The sequence below is a fragment of the Nerophis ophidion genome, linkage group LG02, assembly GCF_033978795.1.
Source record: "Nerophis ophidion isolate RoL-2023_Sa linkage group LG02, RoL_Noph_v1.0, whole genome shotgun sequence".
Lineage (NCBI taxonomy): Eukaryota > Metazoa > Chordata > Actinopteri > Syngnathiformes > Syngnathidae > Nerophis > Nerophis ophidion.
Window position 1 is genome coordinate 63625620 of NC_084612.1, and position 18172 is coordinate 63643791.

Genomic DNA, 18172 nt, shown 5'->3' on the forward strand with positions numbered 1-18172 from the left:
TGTTGTGGGAAAAACTGGCTTGTACATGCATAATCCAACCTAAAGTAGCGGATAGTTCTAACATATCTGTCAGTAGACTGACTAAAAACTACATCATGGCTGGCGGGGAGAATACTCAGTCAAAGTGGAGGCATGTAAAAGACTGCTCACAAACCGGTAAGTATTAAGAGATTGTCTGTTGAACAATCATGTAAAAATGTTATTAAAAAATCAAAAAACACCATTACATGTTATGTAGACCACAAGGAAGTGGAAAAATAGAACTATGATCTTTTTAATGTCGAGAAAAATTTATATAATTTTCCTTAAAAATCTCAGTTGAAAAATTAAGTGCCTTTTAATATTCTTTATACATTTAAGAAAAGTAAACTCTGTAAAGGTCATCATCTTTAGCTTGGGGAAAGGAGTGTTCAGCGGAAGTAATTTGGACACTCGTGAGCAACCAGGTTCCAGGCTTCTTGGAAGGCCTCCACCACCCTCTTATCCAAAGGACCTTCCTGACAGGCGGCAAGATTCTGTTTCAGTTGTTCCACGCCGGACATGCCGATGATGACGCCGTCGCCAAGCTCACCCTGTAAAGGTATGACGTCATGACACAATCCACCATTTTGACAGACCCTTAGCTTGATGTGTGTGTTCGTGACCTTGAGCTGGGAGTGGTGGTACATCCAGCGTATGGCAGCAGACAACAGGGTGGGTGGGTTTGAGCCATACGCCGCCTCCAAGGCCTTTAGGACCACTTCTATAGCATGGAAATGACTCTCCTTCCAATATCTGAGCACCAAATACAATACTGTTAAAATAAGCATCTCACCAACAATACTTCTATATTTCCTCATATAGTGGCCAGGAGTGTACTCAACTGCAGAGAATACCAAGCGCTTTGGTTTTCCTATTTAATTATTTTCAGGTCAACATTTTAATAAGCAGCTTTTTGAACTGAATTCTCACTTTTTTCTTTAAACCCAACTACAAATGTCAGCTTTACATATAGTCGTCGGTCACCACATTGCAGCTTCACCACGTGGCCAATATTTGTTTTAAAGCATATTCATACTTTTATTTTTTTTTTGTACTAAATGACGCATTTTCAAGCATAGACATGGCTAAATAAATTAAAAATATCAATAGCCCAGTAGCAATGGCCACTAGATGAGACCAAACCAATCAGAGCATGCTGTACAGTATTGTGGCCAATGATTGGCTCAGCCTAGGATACCGTTACTATACTGGATTAAAAGAATGTAAAGGTGACTAAAGAGTGTTATTTGTCTTGATGGCTCATGATGTTGAAAAACCTGTTTAGTAGATTGTAATCTGTTTTTGCTCAAGCCACAAAAACATCCATCCATCCATTTCTACCGCTTATTCCCTTTTTTGGGGTCGCGGGGGGCGCTGGCGCCTATCTCAGCTACAATCGGGCGGAAGGCGGGGTACACCCTGGACAAGTCGCCACCTCATTGCAGGGCCAACACAGACAACATTCACACTCATTAGATTCATAATTAATGATTCCTACTTAAGGGAAATTCATTATTCGTGGTCATGTCGGTAACCAATTATCTGCGATAACCAAGGGACGATGAACATGTTTCAGGCAACATTTGTCAACAACTCATGTTGTTAGTAGTCGTAACAAACTTCATTAACGCCAGTGGATGACAATTGACAGCTATCTGGAGCAGGGCCGTAACTAGGATTTGACGAATACCGAAGTCAAAAATTGGTGGTCCAAGAGGAACCTTAAAAAGCTGAAATCATGGGTATCATATAAATTATATTACCTTGAGAAACAATGAATTTCCAGAATAACAAAAGCTTTAATTGAGCTATAACTGTCTATCACTTGTCTAAGATATTTGATTTATGGTGTGATTTTGTAACAGTCCACTTTTTTATTAATATCCTGAAGTCTATAACATAATGAAAACATGCCAAACTTTCAACCATGACCAGGGTTCGAAACCAAGATCTTTTGCTTCGCACTTCAAGTATTAACGACGTCCGCCACGGAGCCACTGAACTGATCGTGAAGCCCTATGCAGAGCGCGTGTTCTGCATTTAGGACGAGGCGGCACCTGACTTACATGACGTTTCACATCGATCTCATTCTGGTGAAAGCAACATTAGTTACATCAGTATGATTTAATGTTAACGTTATATTGACAGCACATTTCGGATCGGATATTGTTTAAAGTAAAAGTGAGCTTTGCGTTACGTTGTTGGAATTATAGCGGGCTGTGCATGACCAAAGACTGCATATTGCGAGAGGATGACCTAGGCATGGTGATGTACAGCGCATATGATGTCCTACACAAAGTACAATTTATATTCAGTCATATCACCATCCTTTTGTCACCTAAATAAAATACAGAGGACATGACTTTGGTGTCAATGGTAGTTACAACCATGATCCGGAGTGTGGCGTCCATTACAGCTGAGGCCATTGTTTGAGGAAGAAAGTACAACAGTTAAAAATGTCACCTGTCCCTGTACGTTGCAGCCCAGTTGTTGCCAAAGAAGCGCCCTGCAGGCTGCGACGCAGCATCCTTATCGGCGTAGTGATACTTCCCAGTCAGAAGGCCACCTGGCAAAGTGAGTCTGAACATTAGCGCCTGGAACAGTATTGCCATTTAATGCCTTTTTTTTTTTTTTAAACTCTTTTTGTGTGAAACAGAGTGGATACTATTTGACACAAACCTGATATACAATGAAGAATATGTGAAATTATTTTTAATGCAAAACACTGACAAAGGAAACGATTGTGGGCTATCCAAAACTAAGGTTTTTCCGGCATCAACGGGGATTAAAGCCGTGATATCCTCCTGTGCACTTAATGATCACGTACTCTTAACACAGAATGTCATTAATATATTCATAACCGGTGTGTCTGGCAGGGCACGCAAAGTAAAAAAAGGCCAGTCCACCCCTATGATCTGCTGTCTCCCTGGTCTGATATAATGCACTGTAAACTACATCAATTATATTACAAAAGTAGAGCTTGAAAAAGTTTATGATCTCAACCTCCAGTTTAAGAGCAAACATTTTTTTAATCACTTCTTTCACTGCGTGCTGTCAATCAGTGTCACGTTGTCAAGAAAATAGCGCCAGAAAGCCAACCAATGAGCTTGTGAGCTGTCTCAAGGGACAAACTTCAGTCTGAGAGGCGGCTTTCCGTCTGGCACAAATGTTTGACTTGTCTCCATTTAAAAGTATCACATTATTTTTGGACAATTAAGAGTTTTCAGGGGACAAAATCTGCCTCTTGAAAATGTCATCCATAAGTATTGCAGACAAAAACTGGTGTAATAAGTGGTACCTGCGAGAGGATTGTATGCATAGAACTTCATCCCAAAGTATCTCAGACACGGCAGCAACTCTGTCTCGACTTGTCTGGTGGTGGCGTTGTACATCCCCTGTCATGTAGTAGTGATTTATAAAAGTAATTTTTACAAAACCCAAAACCAGTGACGTTGGCATGTTGTGTAAATTGTAAATAAAACACGCAATACAATCAGTTTAAAAATATTTTTAAACTTATATTCAATTAAATAGACTGCAAAGACAAGATATTTAATGTTCGAACTACATCCATTTTCTAACGCTTGTCCCGTTCAGGGTCGCGAGATGTGCTGTAACCTATCTCAGCTGCATTCAGGCGGAAGGTGGTGTACACCCTGGACAACTAAATTTTTTTTTTGCAAATCATTATCTTAAAATTTAATGGCAGCAACACATTGCTAAAAAGTTGGCACAGGGGCATTTTTACCACTGTTACTTGGCATTGTCTTGCTAAAATAAGCTGTAGCGTCCATGAAAAGATTACATTTGTTGTTCCAAAACCTGTATGTACCTTTTGGCATTAATTTTGCCTTCACAGATGTGCAAGTTACCCATGCCTTGGGCACTAATACACCCCCATACCATCACAGATGCTGAATTTCGAACTTTGCACCTTTAACAATCCGGATGGTTCTTTTCCTCTTTTGTCCAGAGGACACGACATCCACAGTTTCCAAAAAACAATTTGAAATGTGGACTCATAAGACCACAGAACACTTTTCCACTTTGTATCAGTCCATCTTAGATAAGCTCGGGCCCAGCGAAGCCAGCGGCGTTTCTGGGTGTTGTTGATAAACGGCTTTCGCTTTGCATTGTAGAGTTTTAACTTGCACTTACAGATGTAGCCATGAAATGTAGTTGCTGATCGTGTTTTTCGGAAGTGTTCCTGAGCTTGTGTGGTGATGATCCTTTCCTGATGCCGCTTTTTGATACAGTACCGCCTGAGGGATCAAAGGTCCGTAATATCATTGCTTACGTGCAGTGATTTTTCCAGATTCTCCGAACCTTTTGATGATATTACGGACCGTAGATGGTGAAATCCCTCAATTCTTTCCAATAGCTCGTTGAGAAATGTTTTTAAACTGTTGGACAATTTGCTCACGCATTTGTTCACAAAGTGGTGACCCTCTCCCCATCCTTTTTTGTAAATGACTGAGCATTTCATGGAAGCCACTTTTATACCTAATCATGGCACCCACCTGTTTCCAATTAGCCTAATCAGCAGTGGGATCTTCCAAATAATTGTTTGATAAGCATTCTTCAACTTTCTCAGTGTTTTTTGCCACTTGCGCCAGTTTTTTTTAAACATGTTGCAGGCATCAAATTCCAATTGAGCTAATATTTGCAAACAATAACAAATTTTACCAGTTGGAACATTACATATCTTGTCTTTGCAGTCCATTCAATTGAATATAGGTTAAAAAGTATTTGCAAATCATTGCATTTCGTTTTTTTTTTTACAATTTACAGAACATGCCAACTTCACTTGGTTTGGGTTTTGTTATAAAAATAATGACTTTAAACATTGTGACAGGTGCAAATTGAGGTGTCCTTTACCTGATATACAGTTGGAGTGATCCAGTGATGCTGTCTGCAGAGGGTCACTATTTCTGCCACTTCCCAGGAAGAGTAGTTAGACAATCCAAACTCCTTAAATTTACCCTGAGAGGAACATTTCATTGGTACGTTCAATACTTGAGAAAAGATGGCAGCTGCTACCGTTTTACCTCTTTATGGAGTTCATGGCAAGCCCGCAGAGTATCCACAATTGGATTCTGGTGATCAGGGGCGTGCAGGTAGAAAAGGTCCACAGAGTCGGTCTGCAGCCTCTGAAGGGACGTCTCCAGCTGAGAACGCACACTCTCTGGTTTTAACGTCTTGCCGTCCCACGGGTTTGCTTTGGTGGCGATGCTGACTGCAAGCACAAATACGCCATATAGAGGATCTTTGACTAGGGGTTGGAACCAGTAGTAGATGTCTAAAAACAGCAGCACACTCCTGTTAAATAGGCTACAGGCTCTTTGACCAGTGATTTTTGGTCTTTAAAAACATGGAGATCTTTAACTGGCTTTTTTTTTTTAATAGCTTTCTCACTTTTATAGTGGATATTTAAAACAAAATTCTCTGACTAGTGTTTTTGCAGTAGGTCCTAAAAACAACAGAGCACCCTTGTCAAATTAAAGATCTTTGACCAATAGTAGATCTACATCAGGACATTTAACTGTCATTTAAAAAAATTGAAATGTACTTGATGTATCCTATCGAGGATCTTTCATTTGTGTTTTTGCAGCAGGTCTTTAAAACAACAGATCACTCCTGTCAAATTCAGAATCTTTGAGCAGTAGTAGGTCTTTGAAAAAATAGGATCTTTAATAGGCGTTAAAAAAAAATAGCCGGTCAATTATATAGTGGATCTTTAAAAATAAGGACCTTTGACTAATGTTTTTGCAGTAGGTCTTTAAAAACAGCATTGCGCTCTTGTCAAATTGAGGATCTTTGACCAGTAGTAGGTCTTTAAAAACATGATCTTCAACTGATTTTTTTTTTTAATGGCAAATCAATTTTATAGTCGATCTTTGAAAAGTGTTTTTGCAGTGTATCCTCAAAACAGTAGAGAACTCCTGTCATATCGAAGGTTTTTGACTAGTGTTTTTGCTGTGTGAAGTGAATTATATTTATATAGCGCTTTTCTCAAGTGACTCAAAGCGCTTTACATAGTGACACCCAATATCTAAGTTACATTTAAACCAGTATGGGTGGCACTGGGAGCAGGTGGGTAAAGTGTCTTGGCCAAGGACACAACAGCAGTGACTAGGATGGCACAAGCGGGAATCGAACCTGCAACCCTCAAGTTGCTGGCACGGCCACTCTACCAACCGAGCTATGCCGCCCCTGTAGATCTTTAAAAACAGAAAAGCGCTCCTGTCAAAATGAGGATCTTTGACCAGTAACAGCTGGTCTTTAAAAACATACAAATCTTTAAAAAAAAAAATTTTAATGGCAAATACATTTCTGGGTTGATCTTTTAAAAATAAGAATCTTTAACTGGTGTTTTTGCAGTAGATCTTTAAAAACAGCAATGCGCTCCTGTCAAATCGAGGATATTCTACCAATAATAGATCTTTAAAAACATAAGAATCTTTAACTTGTGTTTTTTTAATAGCAAATTACTTTTATGGTGAATCTTTTAAAAACAAGTATCTTTGACTATAGTGTTTTTGCAGTAGATCTTTAAAAACAGCAATGCGCTCCTGTCAAATCAAGGATCTTTGACCAGTAGCAGGTCTTTAAACACTTGAGGATCCTTAGCTAATGTTTTTTTTTTTAAATAGCAATTTAATTGTTTTTCAACCTTTTTTGAACCGAGGCAAATTTTTTGCGTTGAAAAAATGCGGAGGCACACCACCAACAGAAATGATTTAAAATTGAAACTCATTTAACAGTAAAATGTGGTTGTCGCAATTGTTGGATATGACCTTGAAGCATAAGCAAGGATGCATCCCTATAGCTCTTGTCTCAAAGTAGGTGTACTGTCACCACCTGACACATCACATCATTACTTGTTTTCACTTTTTTGCTGTTTTCCTGCGTGTAGTGTTTTACTTCTTGTCTTGCACTCTTATTTTGGTGGCTTTTTCTCTTTCTTTTTTGGTATTTCACTGTAGCAGTTTCATGTCTTCCTTTAAGCGATATTTCCCGCATTTACTTTGTTTTAGCAATCAAGAATATTTCAGTTTTTTTCATCCTTCTTTGTGGGGACATTGTTGATTGTCATGTCATGTTCGGATGTACATTGTTGACGCCGTCTTTGCTCCACAGTAAGTCTTTGCTGTCGTCCAGCATCCTGTATTTGTTTACTTTTGTAGCCCGTTTAGTTTTAGTTTGGCTCTGCATAGCCTTCCCTAAGCTTCAATGCCTTTTCTTAGGGGCACCCACCTTTTGTTTATTTTTGGTTTGATCATTAGAAACCTTTTTACCTGCATGCTGCCTCCCGCTGTTTCCGACATCTACAAAGCAATTAGCTACCGGCTGCCACCTACTGATATGGAAGAGCTCTAGACAGCACGACACTCAACAACAACACCTCATTTGCAGACTATAATTACTGGTTTGCAAAAAATATTTTTAACCCAAATAGGTGAAATTAGACAATCTCCCACGGCACACCAGACTGTATCTCAGCACACTAGTGTGCCGTGGCACAGTGGTTGAAAAACACTGGACTAAACTACTACCACAACTTGGTTTACTATTTATAAAATATAATAATGTAGGGTTACAGTGGTTGAAAAACACTGGACTAAACTACTACCACAACTTGGTTTACTATTTATAAAATATAATAATGTAGGGTTACCTGGAACTTGAAATACGCCACCCGGCCTGAATCCACACTTCCCTTAGTAAACCAAGTTGTGGTAGTAGTTTAGTCAGTAGTTTATTCTTGGATGTACACTGCATAGCATGGGTGTCAAACTCTGGCCCACAGGCCAAATTTGGCCCGCCGTGTAATTTCATTTGGTCCTTGAGGTAATATCAAATTAAGATTAAAGCTGGCCCGCCGGTATTATAAAGGGGCGATGTTTCTGTAACACTGGATTCACCGCTGATACACGTACTTGCCAACCCTCATGATTTTCCCGGGAGACTCCCAACGTTCAGTGCCCCTCCCGAAAATCTCCCGGGGCAACCATTCTTCCGAATTTCTCCTGATTTCCACCCGGACAACAATATTGGGGCCTTCAAGGCACTGCCTTCAGTGTCCTCTACAGCCTAGCATCACGTCCGCCATAAAAACAACGTGCCGGCCCAGTCACATAGTACATGCGGCTTTAACACACACAAGGGAATGCAAGGCATACTTGATCAACAGCCATAAGGGTCACACTGAGGGTGGCCATATAAACAACTTTAACACTTTTACAAATATGTGCCACACTGTGAACCCACACCAAACAAGAATGACAAACACATTTCGGGAGAACATCCACACCATAGCACCACATAAACTTAACAGAAGAAATACCCAGAACCCCTTGCAGCACTAACTCTGCCGGGACGCTACAATATACACCCCCGCTACCACCAAACCCCGCTCCCCCAATTTTTATTTAAATTTTATTTGATATGCGATTGATATTTTTTTAATATTTGTTATAAATCGATACTCGATTTTGCATGTGACTATAAAGTTATATAAGCCTTGCTTGTTTAATATTCAGTACAAAACTTGTTTGAGTCCCTAGTAAAAGGTTAATTTGTTCAACTTTGGCCCGCGGCTTTGTTCAGTTTTAATTTTGGCCCACTCCGTATTTGAGTTTGACACCCCTGCTGTATAGTGATGAATCCAATAAACATTTGATTTGACATTAAATTACTGCAATGAGGTGGCGACTTGTCCAGGGTGTACCCCGCCTTCCGCCCGATTGTAGCTGAGATAGGCGCCAGCGCCCCCCGCGTCCCCAAAAGGGAATAAGCGGTAGTAAATGGATGGATTAAATTTGCAAAATGCGGTTGCGCATTTTGCAAATTGCGCCCATTGGTATTGTGCTTAAAACAGTTACGAAACAAGTTTCACAAGCAAGCCCTTGTCAAATATGTACTCTTTGACTGCCAGAGAGCAAAGTTGGCTCAAAGTTCATTGCAGTTCGCTGCTAGTTTTTGAACGACTCGTAACATCTCTTGTGATTAACTTGTTTATAGACTAGACTAGAGGGTGTGCTCCTGACAATAAAACAATCAATCTTAATACCTAGCTTTTATTATTTATGCAATAAAAGCCTTGAGGGAATGAACATATTTCTCCTGCACCTGTTTTAGGGAGCTTCATGTCGCCCACGATGCTTTCCGACTTCCCATCCGCGTACATGAAGGCCGTGTCCACCAGCGTGTGTCCCTGCTGCAGGAAGGTCTTCACTATCTGCCCACTTTGCTCCACGTCCAGCCGGCCTCCGAAGCCCATGGTTCCGAGTAAGGTAACGGGCCGTGCGGTCGACATATTCCTCCGGGGATGCGCCAACAACTCTGCTTGCATAACAGGACTGCTAATAAAATACACGTTAGATGACGAGCACAGTCGCGCGGTTATCATGCGCAACATACTCCGTGCTGCTACGGAAGCCCGATGGAGACATAATAGATCCAAGTTGTACTTTTTAATGCAGGCCAGCCAGCGACACCGCGTGGCGCTTTGCGGTGGTTCCTCCTATTGCTTGTGACGCAGCATCGAGCGCTACTGCCTACTGGCGCTGACGAGACGCAGGGCCGCCATCTTGGAGTGGTGATCCACTCCACTCAGTGCAATTCATTTGGCAGGAGCAATGAACCGTCGGGGCATTTAAAGGCCTACTGAAACCCACTACTACCCACCATGCAGTCTGGTAGTTTATATATCAATGATAATAATAATAATAATGGATTAGATTTATATCGCGCTTTGCTATTGTTAGATACCCAAAGCGCTCACAGAGAAGTGGGAACCCATCATTCATTCACACCTGGTGGTGGTAAGCTACATCTATAGCCACAGCTGCCCTGGGGTAGACTGACGGAAGCGTGGCTGCCAGTTCGCGCCTACGGCCCCTCCGACCACCACCAATCATTCATTCAACATTCATTTACCAGTGTGAGCGGCACCGGGGGCAAGGGTGAAGTGTCCTGCCCAAGGACACAACGGCAGCGATTTGGATGTTAATAGGTGGGAAGCGAACCTGCAACCCTCAGGTTTCTGGCACGGCCGCTCTACCCACTACGCAAATATTAACATTGCAACACATGCCAATACGGCCTTTTTAGTTTACTAAATTACAATTTTAAATTTCCCGGGAGTTTCGTCTTCGAAACGTCGTGTTATGATGACGTGTACGCAAGACGTCACAGGTTTTTAGGAAGTATAAGTGTTGCGCACACACACAGCTAAATGTCGTCTGCTTTAACGGCATAATTATACAGTTTTTTGGACATCTGTGTGGCTGAAACTTTTGCAATTTGTTCAAATAACATTGGAGAAGTCACAGTAGAAAGATGGAGTTGGGAAGCTTTAGCCTTTAGCCACACAAACACACGGTGATTCTTTGTTTAAAATTCCTGGAGGTGAAACTTTCCTAGGGATCAGAGTGCGGGCAAGAGAACATGAATCACGACCACATGTCAACCAGCAGGTTTCGGTGAGAAAATTATGGTTAAAAAGTCAGTTCTTACCGGAGAAAAGCTGAGCTTGCGCCGTCCATAGCTGCTGTTGACTCCCCTGAGACACTGCGTGTCAACACACCCGTGGAGACACCCTTCCGACTATCAGGTAATATTAAACTCACTAAAACACTAGCAACACAATAGAAAGATAAGGGATTTCCCAGAATTAACCTAGTAAATGTGTCTTAAAACATCGGAATCCGTCCCAATGCAATCGCGTTTTTATTTTTTTAACTTTTTTATTTTTTTTTCTAGTCCATCGCTATCAATATCCTCAAACATGAATCTTTAATCCTCGCTCAAATTAATGGGGAAATTGTCGTTTTCTCGGTCCGAATGTTACTTTTTTTGGAGGCTCCCATTAAAAGCAATGTGAATATGTGAGGCCATCAAACATGTGACGTCATCGTCTGCGACTTCCGGTAGAGGCAGGGCTTTTCTCTTAGCACCGAAAGTTGCAAACTTTATCATCGATGTTCTCTACTAAATCCTTTCAGCAAAAATATGGCAATATCGCAAAATGATCAAGTATGACACAGAATGGAAATGAGATTTTCTTATTTAAACGGGGATAGCAGGTCCATTCTATGTGTCATACTTGATCATTTCGCGATATTGCCATATTTTTGCTGAAAGGATTTAGTAGAGAACATCGACGATAAAGTTCGCAACTTTTGGTCCGTAATAAAAAGCCTTGCCTTTACCGGAAGTAGCAGACGATGTGCGCGTGACGTCACTGGTTGTAGAGCTCCTCACATCCTCACGTTGTTTACAATAATAGCCAGCAGCAGCTAGAGCGATTCGGACCGAAAAAGCAACAATTTCCCCATTAATTTGAGCGAGGATGAAAAACTTGTGGATGAGGAAAGTGAGAGTGAAGGACTAGAAGAAGCAAAAAAAAAAGTTAAGGGCAGGAGCGATTGAGATGTTATTAGACACATTTACTAGGATAATTCTGTAAAATCCCTTATCTGCTTATTGTGTTGCTAGTGTTTTAGTGATATTATATAGTCATACCTGAAAGTCGGAGAGGTGTGGTGACCGCCAGTGTCTCTGAGGGAAGCCATGGAGGAGCCAAGAAAGTCGCAGCTGCCTTTTTGACAGCTGCAGAAGAAGGACACAAGCTCCGCTCATGTTTACGGGAGGAGCCGACTTATTACCACAATTTTCTCACGGAAACCTGCCGGTTGACATGAGGTAGAGACTTGACCGCTCTGTTCCATATTAAAGCTTCACAACAAACAAAGAAACACCGGCTGTGTTTGTGTTGCTACAGCCGGCCGCAATACACCGCTTTCCACCAACATCATTCTTCTTTGTAGTCTCCATTATTAATTGAAAAAATTGCAAACGATTTAGCAACACAGATGTCCGGACTACTGTGTAATTATGCGATAAAAACAGACTACTTTTAGCCGTGATCGGTGCTGGGAGAACATGTCCGCTAACACCGGTGACGTCACGCGCACGCGTCATCATATGCGTTCTAATTCCGCGACGTTTTCAACAGCAAACTTAGCGGGAATTTTAAAATTCCAATTTAGTAAACTAAAAAGGCCGTATTGGCATGTGCTGCAATGTTAATATTTCATCATTGATATATGAACTATCAGACTGCGTGGTGGGTAGTAGTGGGTTTCAGTAGGCCTTTAATTCTTCTTAACTTACTGAATACCACTGATTTTCACGCGCCTTTTTTCTCATACAATTGGCTATGTTAAAGGACACTTTTTTTTGGCATGTTTTATTATTCATAGTTTGCTTAACAGTAATAGAATGTTCTTATATGCCAGTGGTTCTCAACCTTTTTCAGTGATGTACCCCCTGTGAACATTTTTTTAATTCAAGTACCCCCTAATCAGAGCAAAGCATTTTTGGTTGAAAAAAAGAGATAAAGAAGTAAAATACAGCACTATGTCATCAGTTTCTGATTTATTAAATTGTATAACAGTGCAAAATATTGCTCATTTGTAGTAGTCTTTATTGAATTATTTGGAAAAAAAAGATATAAAAATAACTAAAAACTTGTTGAAAAATAAACAAGTGATTCAATTATAAATAAAGATTTCTACACATAGAAGTAATCATCAACTTAAAGTGCCCTCTTTGGGGATTGTAATAGAGATCCATCTGGATTCATCAACTTAATTCTAAACATTTCTTCACAAAATAAGAAATCTTTAACATCAATATTTATGGAACATGTCCACAAAAAAATCTAGCTGTCAACACTGAATATTGCATTGTTGCATTTCTTTTTACAGTTTATGAACTTACATTCATATTTTGTTGAAGTATTATTGAATAAATATATTTATAAAGGATTTTTGAATTGTTGCTATTTTTAGAATATTTAAAAAAAAATCTCACGTAACCCTTGGCGTACCTTCAAGTACCCCCATTTGAGAACTACTGACTTATAGCATATAACAGTGGTTCTCGAATGGGGGTAAGCGTACCCCTGGGGGTACTTGAAGGTATGCTAAGGGATACGTGAGATTTTTCAAAAATATTCTAAAAATAGCAACAATTCAAAAATCATTTATAAATATATTTATTGAATAATACTTCAACAAAACATGAATGTAAGTTCATAAACTGTGAAAAGAAATGCAATAATGCAATATTCAGTGTTGACAGCTAGATTTTTTGTGGACATGTTCCATAAATATTTCTGTTTTTGTGAAGAAATGTTTAGAAATAAGTTCATGAATCCAGATGGATCTCTATTACAATCCCCAAAGAAGGCACGTTAAGTTGATGATTACCTCTATGTGTTGAAATCTTTTTTTTTATAATTGAATCACTTGTTTATATTTCAACAAGTTTTTAGTTATTTCTATATCTTTTTTCCAAATAACTCAAGAAAGACTACTACAAATGAGCAATATTTTGCACTGTTAAACAATTTAATAAATCACAAACTGATGACATAGTGCTGTATTTTACTTCTTTATCTCTTTTTTTCAAACAAAAATGCTTTGCTCTGATTAGTGGGTACTTAAATTAAAAACATGTTCACAGGGGGTACGTCCCTAAAAAAAGGTTGAGAACCACTGCTATAAGTGACCAGACGTCCGAGATCAAAACAGGGAATATAATCCCAGAGAAGGGGGGGAAAAACGGTCAGCTATTTTTAAATTGAAGAAACAATATGATTAGGCTATATATACATTCGTATATCCTACATAAACAATGTGAGTACAATTTATCTATATATCTTAGGGACCTATAGACTGTATCTTTGTTGCTGCAGCAGAGAGTTTATTCTGTCTAGACACTTTGTATCTATATTTTGTATTACATTCTTCTCTTAAATGATCATGTTTACAGTGATTGTTTTATATGTATTTGTTATGTATGTCGCTTTGGATAAAAGCGTCTGCCAAATACTTAAACATACATAAGCACCTGAAAGTCTTTATATCAGCTAAAACCACCAATCTGTTTCATTTGATTCAGAAGAAAAACAAATTCTGTCTCACCCAACAATGTTAGTATTTGAATATTGTTACTTGAAGCTAGACTAAATTTAGACTTGTATAATACTGTATAGTAGGGCTGCAAATCTTTGGGTGTCCGACGATTCAATTCTGTATCGATTTTTGGGGTCACGATTCGATAATATATCGATTTTTTTTTATTCTCGATTTAAAAACAATATTTTTCCGTTTCAAAACGATTCTGTATTCATTCAATACATAGGATTTCAGCAGGATCTACCCCAGTCTGCTGACATGCAAGCACAGTAGCAGATTTAAAAAAAAAAAGCTTTTATAATTGTAAAGGACAATGTTTTATCCACTGATTGCAATAATATAAATTTGTTTTAACTATTAAACGAACCAAAAATATCATTTATTTTATCTTCGTGAAAACATTGGACACAGTGTTGTCAAGCTTATGAGATGCGATGCAAGTGTAAGCCACTGTGACACTATTGTTCTTTTTCTTTTTTTATATAAATGTCTAATGATAATGTCGATGAGGGATTTTTAATCACTGCTTATGTTGAAATTATAACTATTATTGATACTGTCGTTTTTGTTTCACTACTTTTGATTTGTTCTGTCGTGTTTGTGTCTCCTCTCAATTGCTCTGTTTATTGCAGTTCTGAGTGTTGCTGGGTCAGGTTTGGTTTTGGAATTGGATTGCATTGTTATGGTATTGCTGTGTAGTGGTTTGTTAAATTGAAAAAATAAAAATCGATTAAAAAAAAAAAAAAAAGATAACCGATTCTGAATCGCACAACGTATTCGAATCGATTTTTTCCCACACCCCTACTGTATAGCTACTGTCCATCTGATTGTCTAGTTAGCTAACACATACTGTATTACCCCTCTCCTCCCTTTTACCCCTGTTGGCTTTTAAAATCTTTATCTTCATTAATTTCAACTTTGTTATTCAAGTATGACATTTTTAAATTTAATTAATTTAATTGAGAAGCAATTCTATTATGGTCATAATCTTGTTTGCTAGTGGCTATGATTTCAGTGCTATTGAAGATCTTTGCTCCTTCTCAACTCTGTGGTAATATTCTTTTCACAAAATACAACCAATAGTACGTCAACGTTAAATCTTACTTGTGAAAAGTAATCCTCCAATTCATATTTTCAACAGTCCGCTCATTTGAGGAGGAAAACGCTGAACACCATCTTTGTTTTCTACCTGTCAACTGTCAGATTAGGCTGCTAGCAGGCTCCTCATCACCACCTCAAGATGGCGACCCAATTTCTCGCGTCACAGCAGCCAATGCTGCGTCTATTTATGAGATGTTTATGGTTACACCACCGTGCGACTTAAACAAGTTGAAAGACCTATCCGGGTGTTCGAATTTAGTGGTGAATTGTACGGAATATGTACTCTACTGTGCAATCTACTAATAAAAATTTCAATCAATCAATCAATCGATCAATGCCGCTAGAAAGTGACAGATACGTTAAGATAGAAGGAACATGCTTGACGTCTGCTGTTACACCGCCATGCCGCCAGAGGGTGACAGATACTTTAAGATAAAAGGAACATGGTTGACGTCAATTTTGATTCTGTACACTGTCGAGTGATGTCATATCACGGTATTGTTGAATGTGCTTAAAAAGTACTTAAACACACAGAGTAATCAACCGAGGTGTTGGTTTAAATTAATAGATAATACACGAAACGCCACACTTCCGGGCAGAATAAACATTAAATATCGTTCTGTTTTTAAGAGCCATGTTGGGAATAAGCGGTAGGAAATGGATGGATGGATGGGGTTATTGTTATTTGAGCGTATGTTTGTATATGTGTGTGTTATCTGTTTCATCAAGTAAAGATGTTGAACTGGTATTTTTAATGATACGTTTCTGTTTTTTTATGAACCTTTATTTATGATATGCAACATTTACATACAAGCAAATAAATCATGATAATTAAAACAAGTACAGAAACCGTACAAAAACAGTACAAAACAGCGCCAGGGGGTTGTAAACTCAATAAAACAACTTAAACAGAATGCAAAATATATTTATATGTAACAAAGTGTAAAGCCAGAGGCTCAGACAAGTTTTGTAAATAATCCAAATTTGGAGCACAGCATCATAGTTTTGCGCCTGCGATGAGGTGTGTGTATATATATATATATATATATATATATATATATATATATATATGTATATATATATATATATATATATATGTATATATATATATATATATATATATATGTATATGTGGTTTTCGTCCTGGTCGTGGAACTGTGGACCAGCTCTATACTCTCGGCAGGGTTCTTGAGGGTGCATGGGAGTTTGGCCAACCAGTCTACATGTGCTTTGTGGACTTGGAGAAGGCATTCGACCGTGTCCCTCGGGAAGTCCTGTGGGGAGTGCTCAGAGAGTATGGGGTATCGGACTGTCTTATTGTGGTGGTCCGCTCCCTGTATGATCAGTGCCAGAGCTTGGTCGGCATTGCTGGCAGTAAGTCGAACACATTTCCAGTGAGGGTTGGACTCCGCCAAGGCTGTCCTTTGTCACCGATTCTGTTCATAACTTTTAACTTTTATGGACAGAATTTCTAGGCGCAGCCAAGGCGCTGAGGGGTTCCGGTTTGGTGACCGCAGGATTAGGTCTCTGCTTTTTGCAGATGATGTGGTCCTGATGGCTTCATCTGGCCGGGATCTTCAGCTCTCACTGGATCCGTTCGCAGCCGAGTGTGAAGCGACCGGAATAAGAATCAGCACCTCCAAGTCCGAGTCCATGGTTCTCGCCCGGAAAAGGGTGGAGTGCCATCTCCGGGTTGGGAAGGAGACCCTGCCCCAAGTGGAGGAGTTCAAGTACCTAGGAGTCTTGTTCACGAGTGGGGGAAGAGTGGATCGTGAGATCGACAGGCGGATCGGTGCGGCGTCTTCAGTAATGCGGACGTTGTATCGATCCGTTGTGGTGAAGAAGGAGCTGAGCCGGAAGGCAAAGCTCTCAATTTACCGGTCGATCTACGTTCCCATCCTCACCTATGGTCATGAGCTTTGGGTCATGACCGAAAGGATAAGATCACGGGTACAAGCGGCCGAAATGAGTTTCCTCCGCCGGGTGGCGGGGCTCTCCCTTAGAGAGCCGCTGCTCCTCCACATCGAGAGGAGCCAGATGAAGTGGTTCGGGCATCTGGTCAGGATGCCACCCGAACGCCTCCCTAGGGAGGTGTTTAGGGCACGTCCAGCTGGTAGGAGGCCACGTGGAAGACCCAGGACACGTTGGGAAGACTATGTCTCCCGGCTGGCCTGGGAACGCCTCGGGATCCCCCGGGAAGAGCTAGACGAAGTGGCTGGAGATAGGGAAGTCTGGGCTTCCCTGCTTAGGCTGCTGCCCCCGCGACCCGACCTCGGATAAGCGGAAGATGATGGATGGATGGATGGATGGATGGATGGATATATATATATATATATATATATATATATATATGTATGTATGTATGTATGTATGTATGTATGTATGTATGTATGTATGTATGTATGTATGTATGTATGTATGTATGTATGTATGTATGTATGTATGTATGTATGTATGTATGTATGTATGTATGTATGTATGTATGTATGTATGTATATATATATATATATATATATATATATATATATATATATATATGTATGTATGTATGTATGTATGTATGTATGTATGTATGTATGTATGTATGTATGTATGTATGTATGTATGTATGTATGTATGTATGTATGTATGTATGTATGTATGTATGTATGTATGTATGTATATGTATGTATATGTATATACACACGCACACCGTATTTTTCGGACTATAAGTCGCAGTTTTTTTCACAGTTTGGCCGGGGGTGCGACCTATACTCGGGAGTGACTTATGTGTGAAATTATTAGCGCGTTACAGTGAAATATAAAATAATATTATTTAGCTCATTCACGTAAGAGCCTAGACGTATAAGATTTCATGGGATTTAGCGATTTGGAGTGACAGATTGTTTGGTAAACGTATAGCATGTTCTATATGTTATAGTTATTTGAATGACTCTTACCATAATATGTTACGTTAACATACCAGGCACCTTCTCTGTTGGTTATTTATGCGTCATATAACGTACACTTATTCAGCCTGTTCACTATTCTTTATTTAATTTGAATTGTCTTTCAAATTT

General features: G+C 39.5%; 1 protein-coding gene across 1 annotated transcript; it reads right to left on the reverse strand.

Annotated features, from left to right (window-relative positions):
• Positions 1-258: 258 nt before the first annotated feature.
• akr7a3 (aldo-keto reductase family 7, member A3 (aflatoxin aldehyde reductase)) lies at positions 259-9493 on the reverse strand. The gene is made up of 7 exons (XM_061888326.1): positions 9154-9493; positions 5070-5257; positions 4900-5004; positions 3320-3416; positions 2485-2587; positions 645-774; positions 259-572 (listed from the first exon to the last, which is right to left on the reverse strand). The coding sequence occupies exons 1-7, from the start codon at positions 9440-9442 to the stop codon at positions 411-413; spliced, it is 1074 nt and encodes a 357-aa protein (XP_061744310.1). The 5' UTR covers positions 9443-9493; the 3' UTR covers positions 259-410.
• Positions 9494-18172: the final 8679 nt, after the last annotated feature.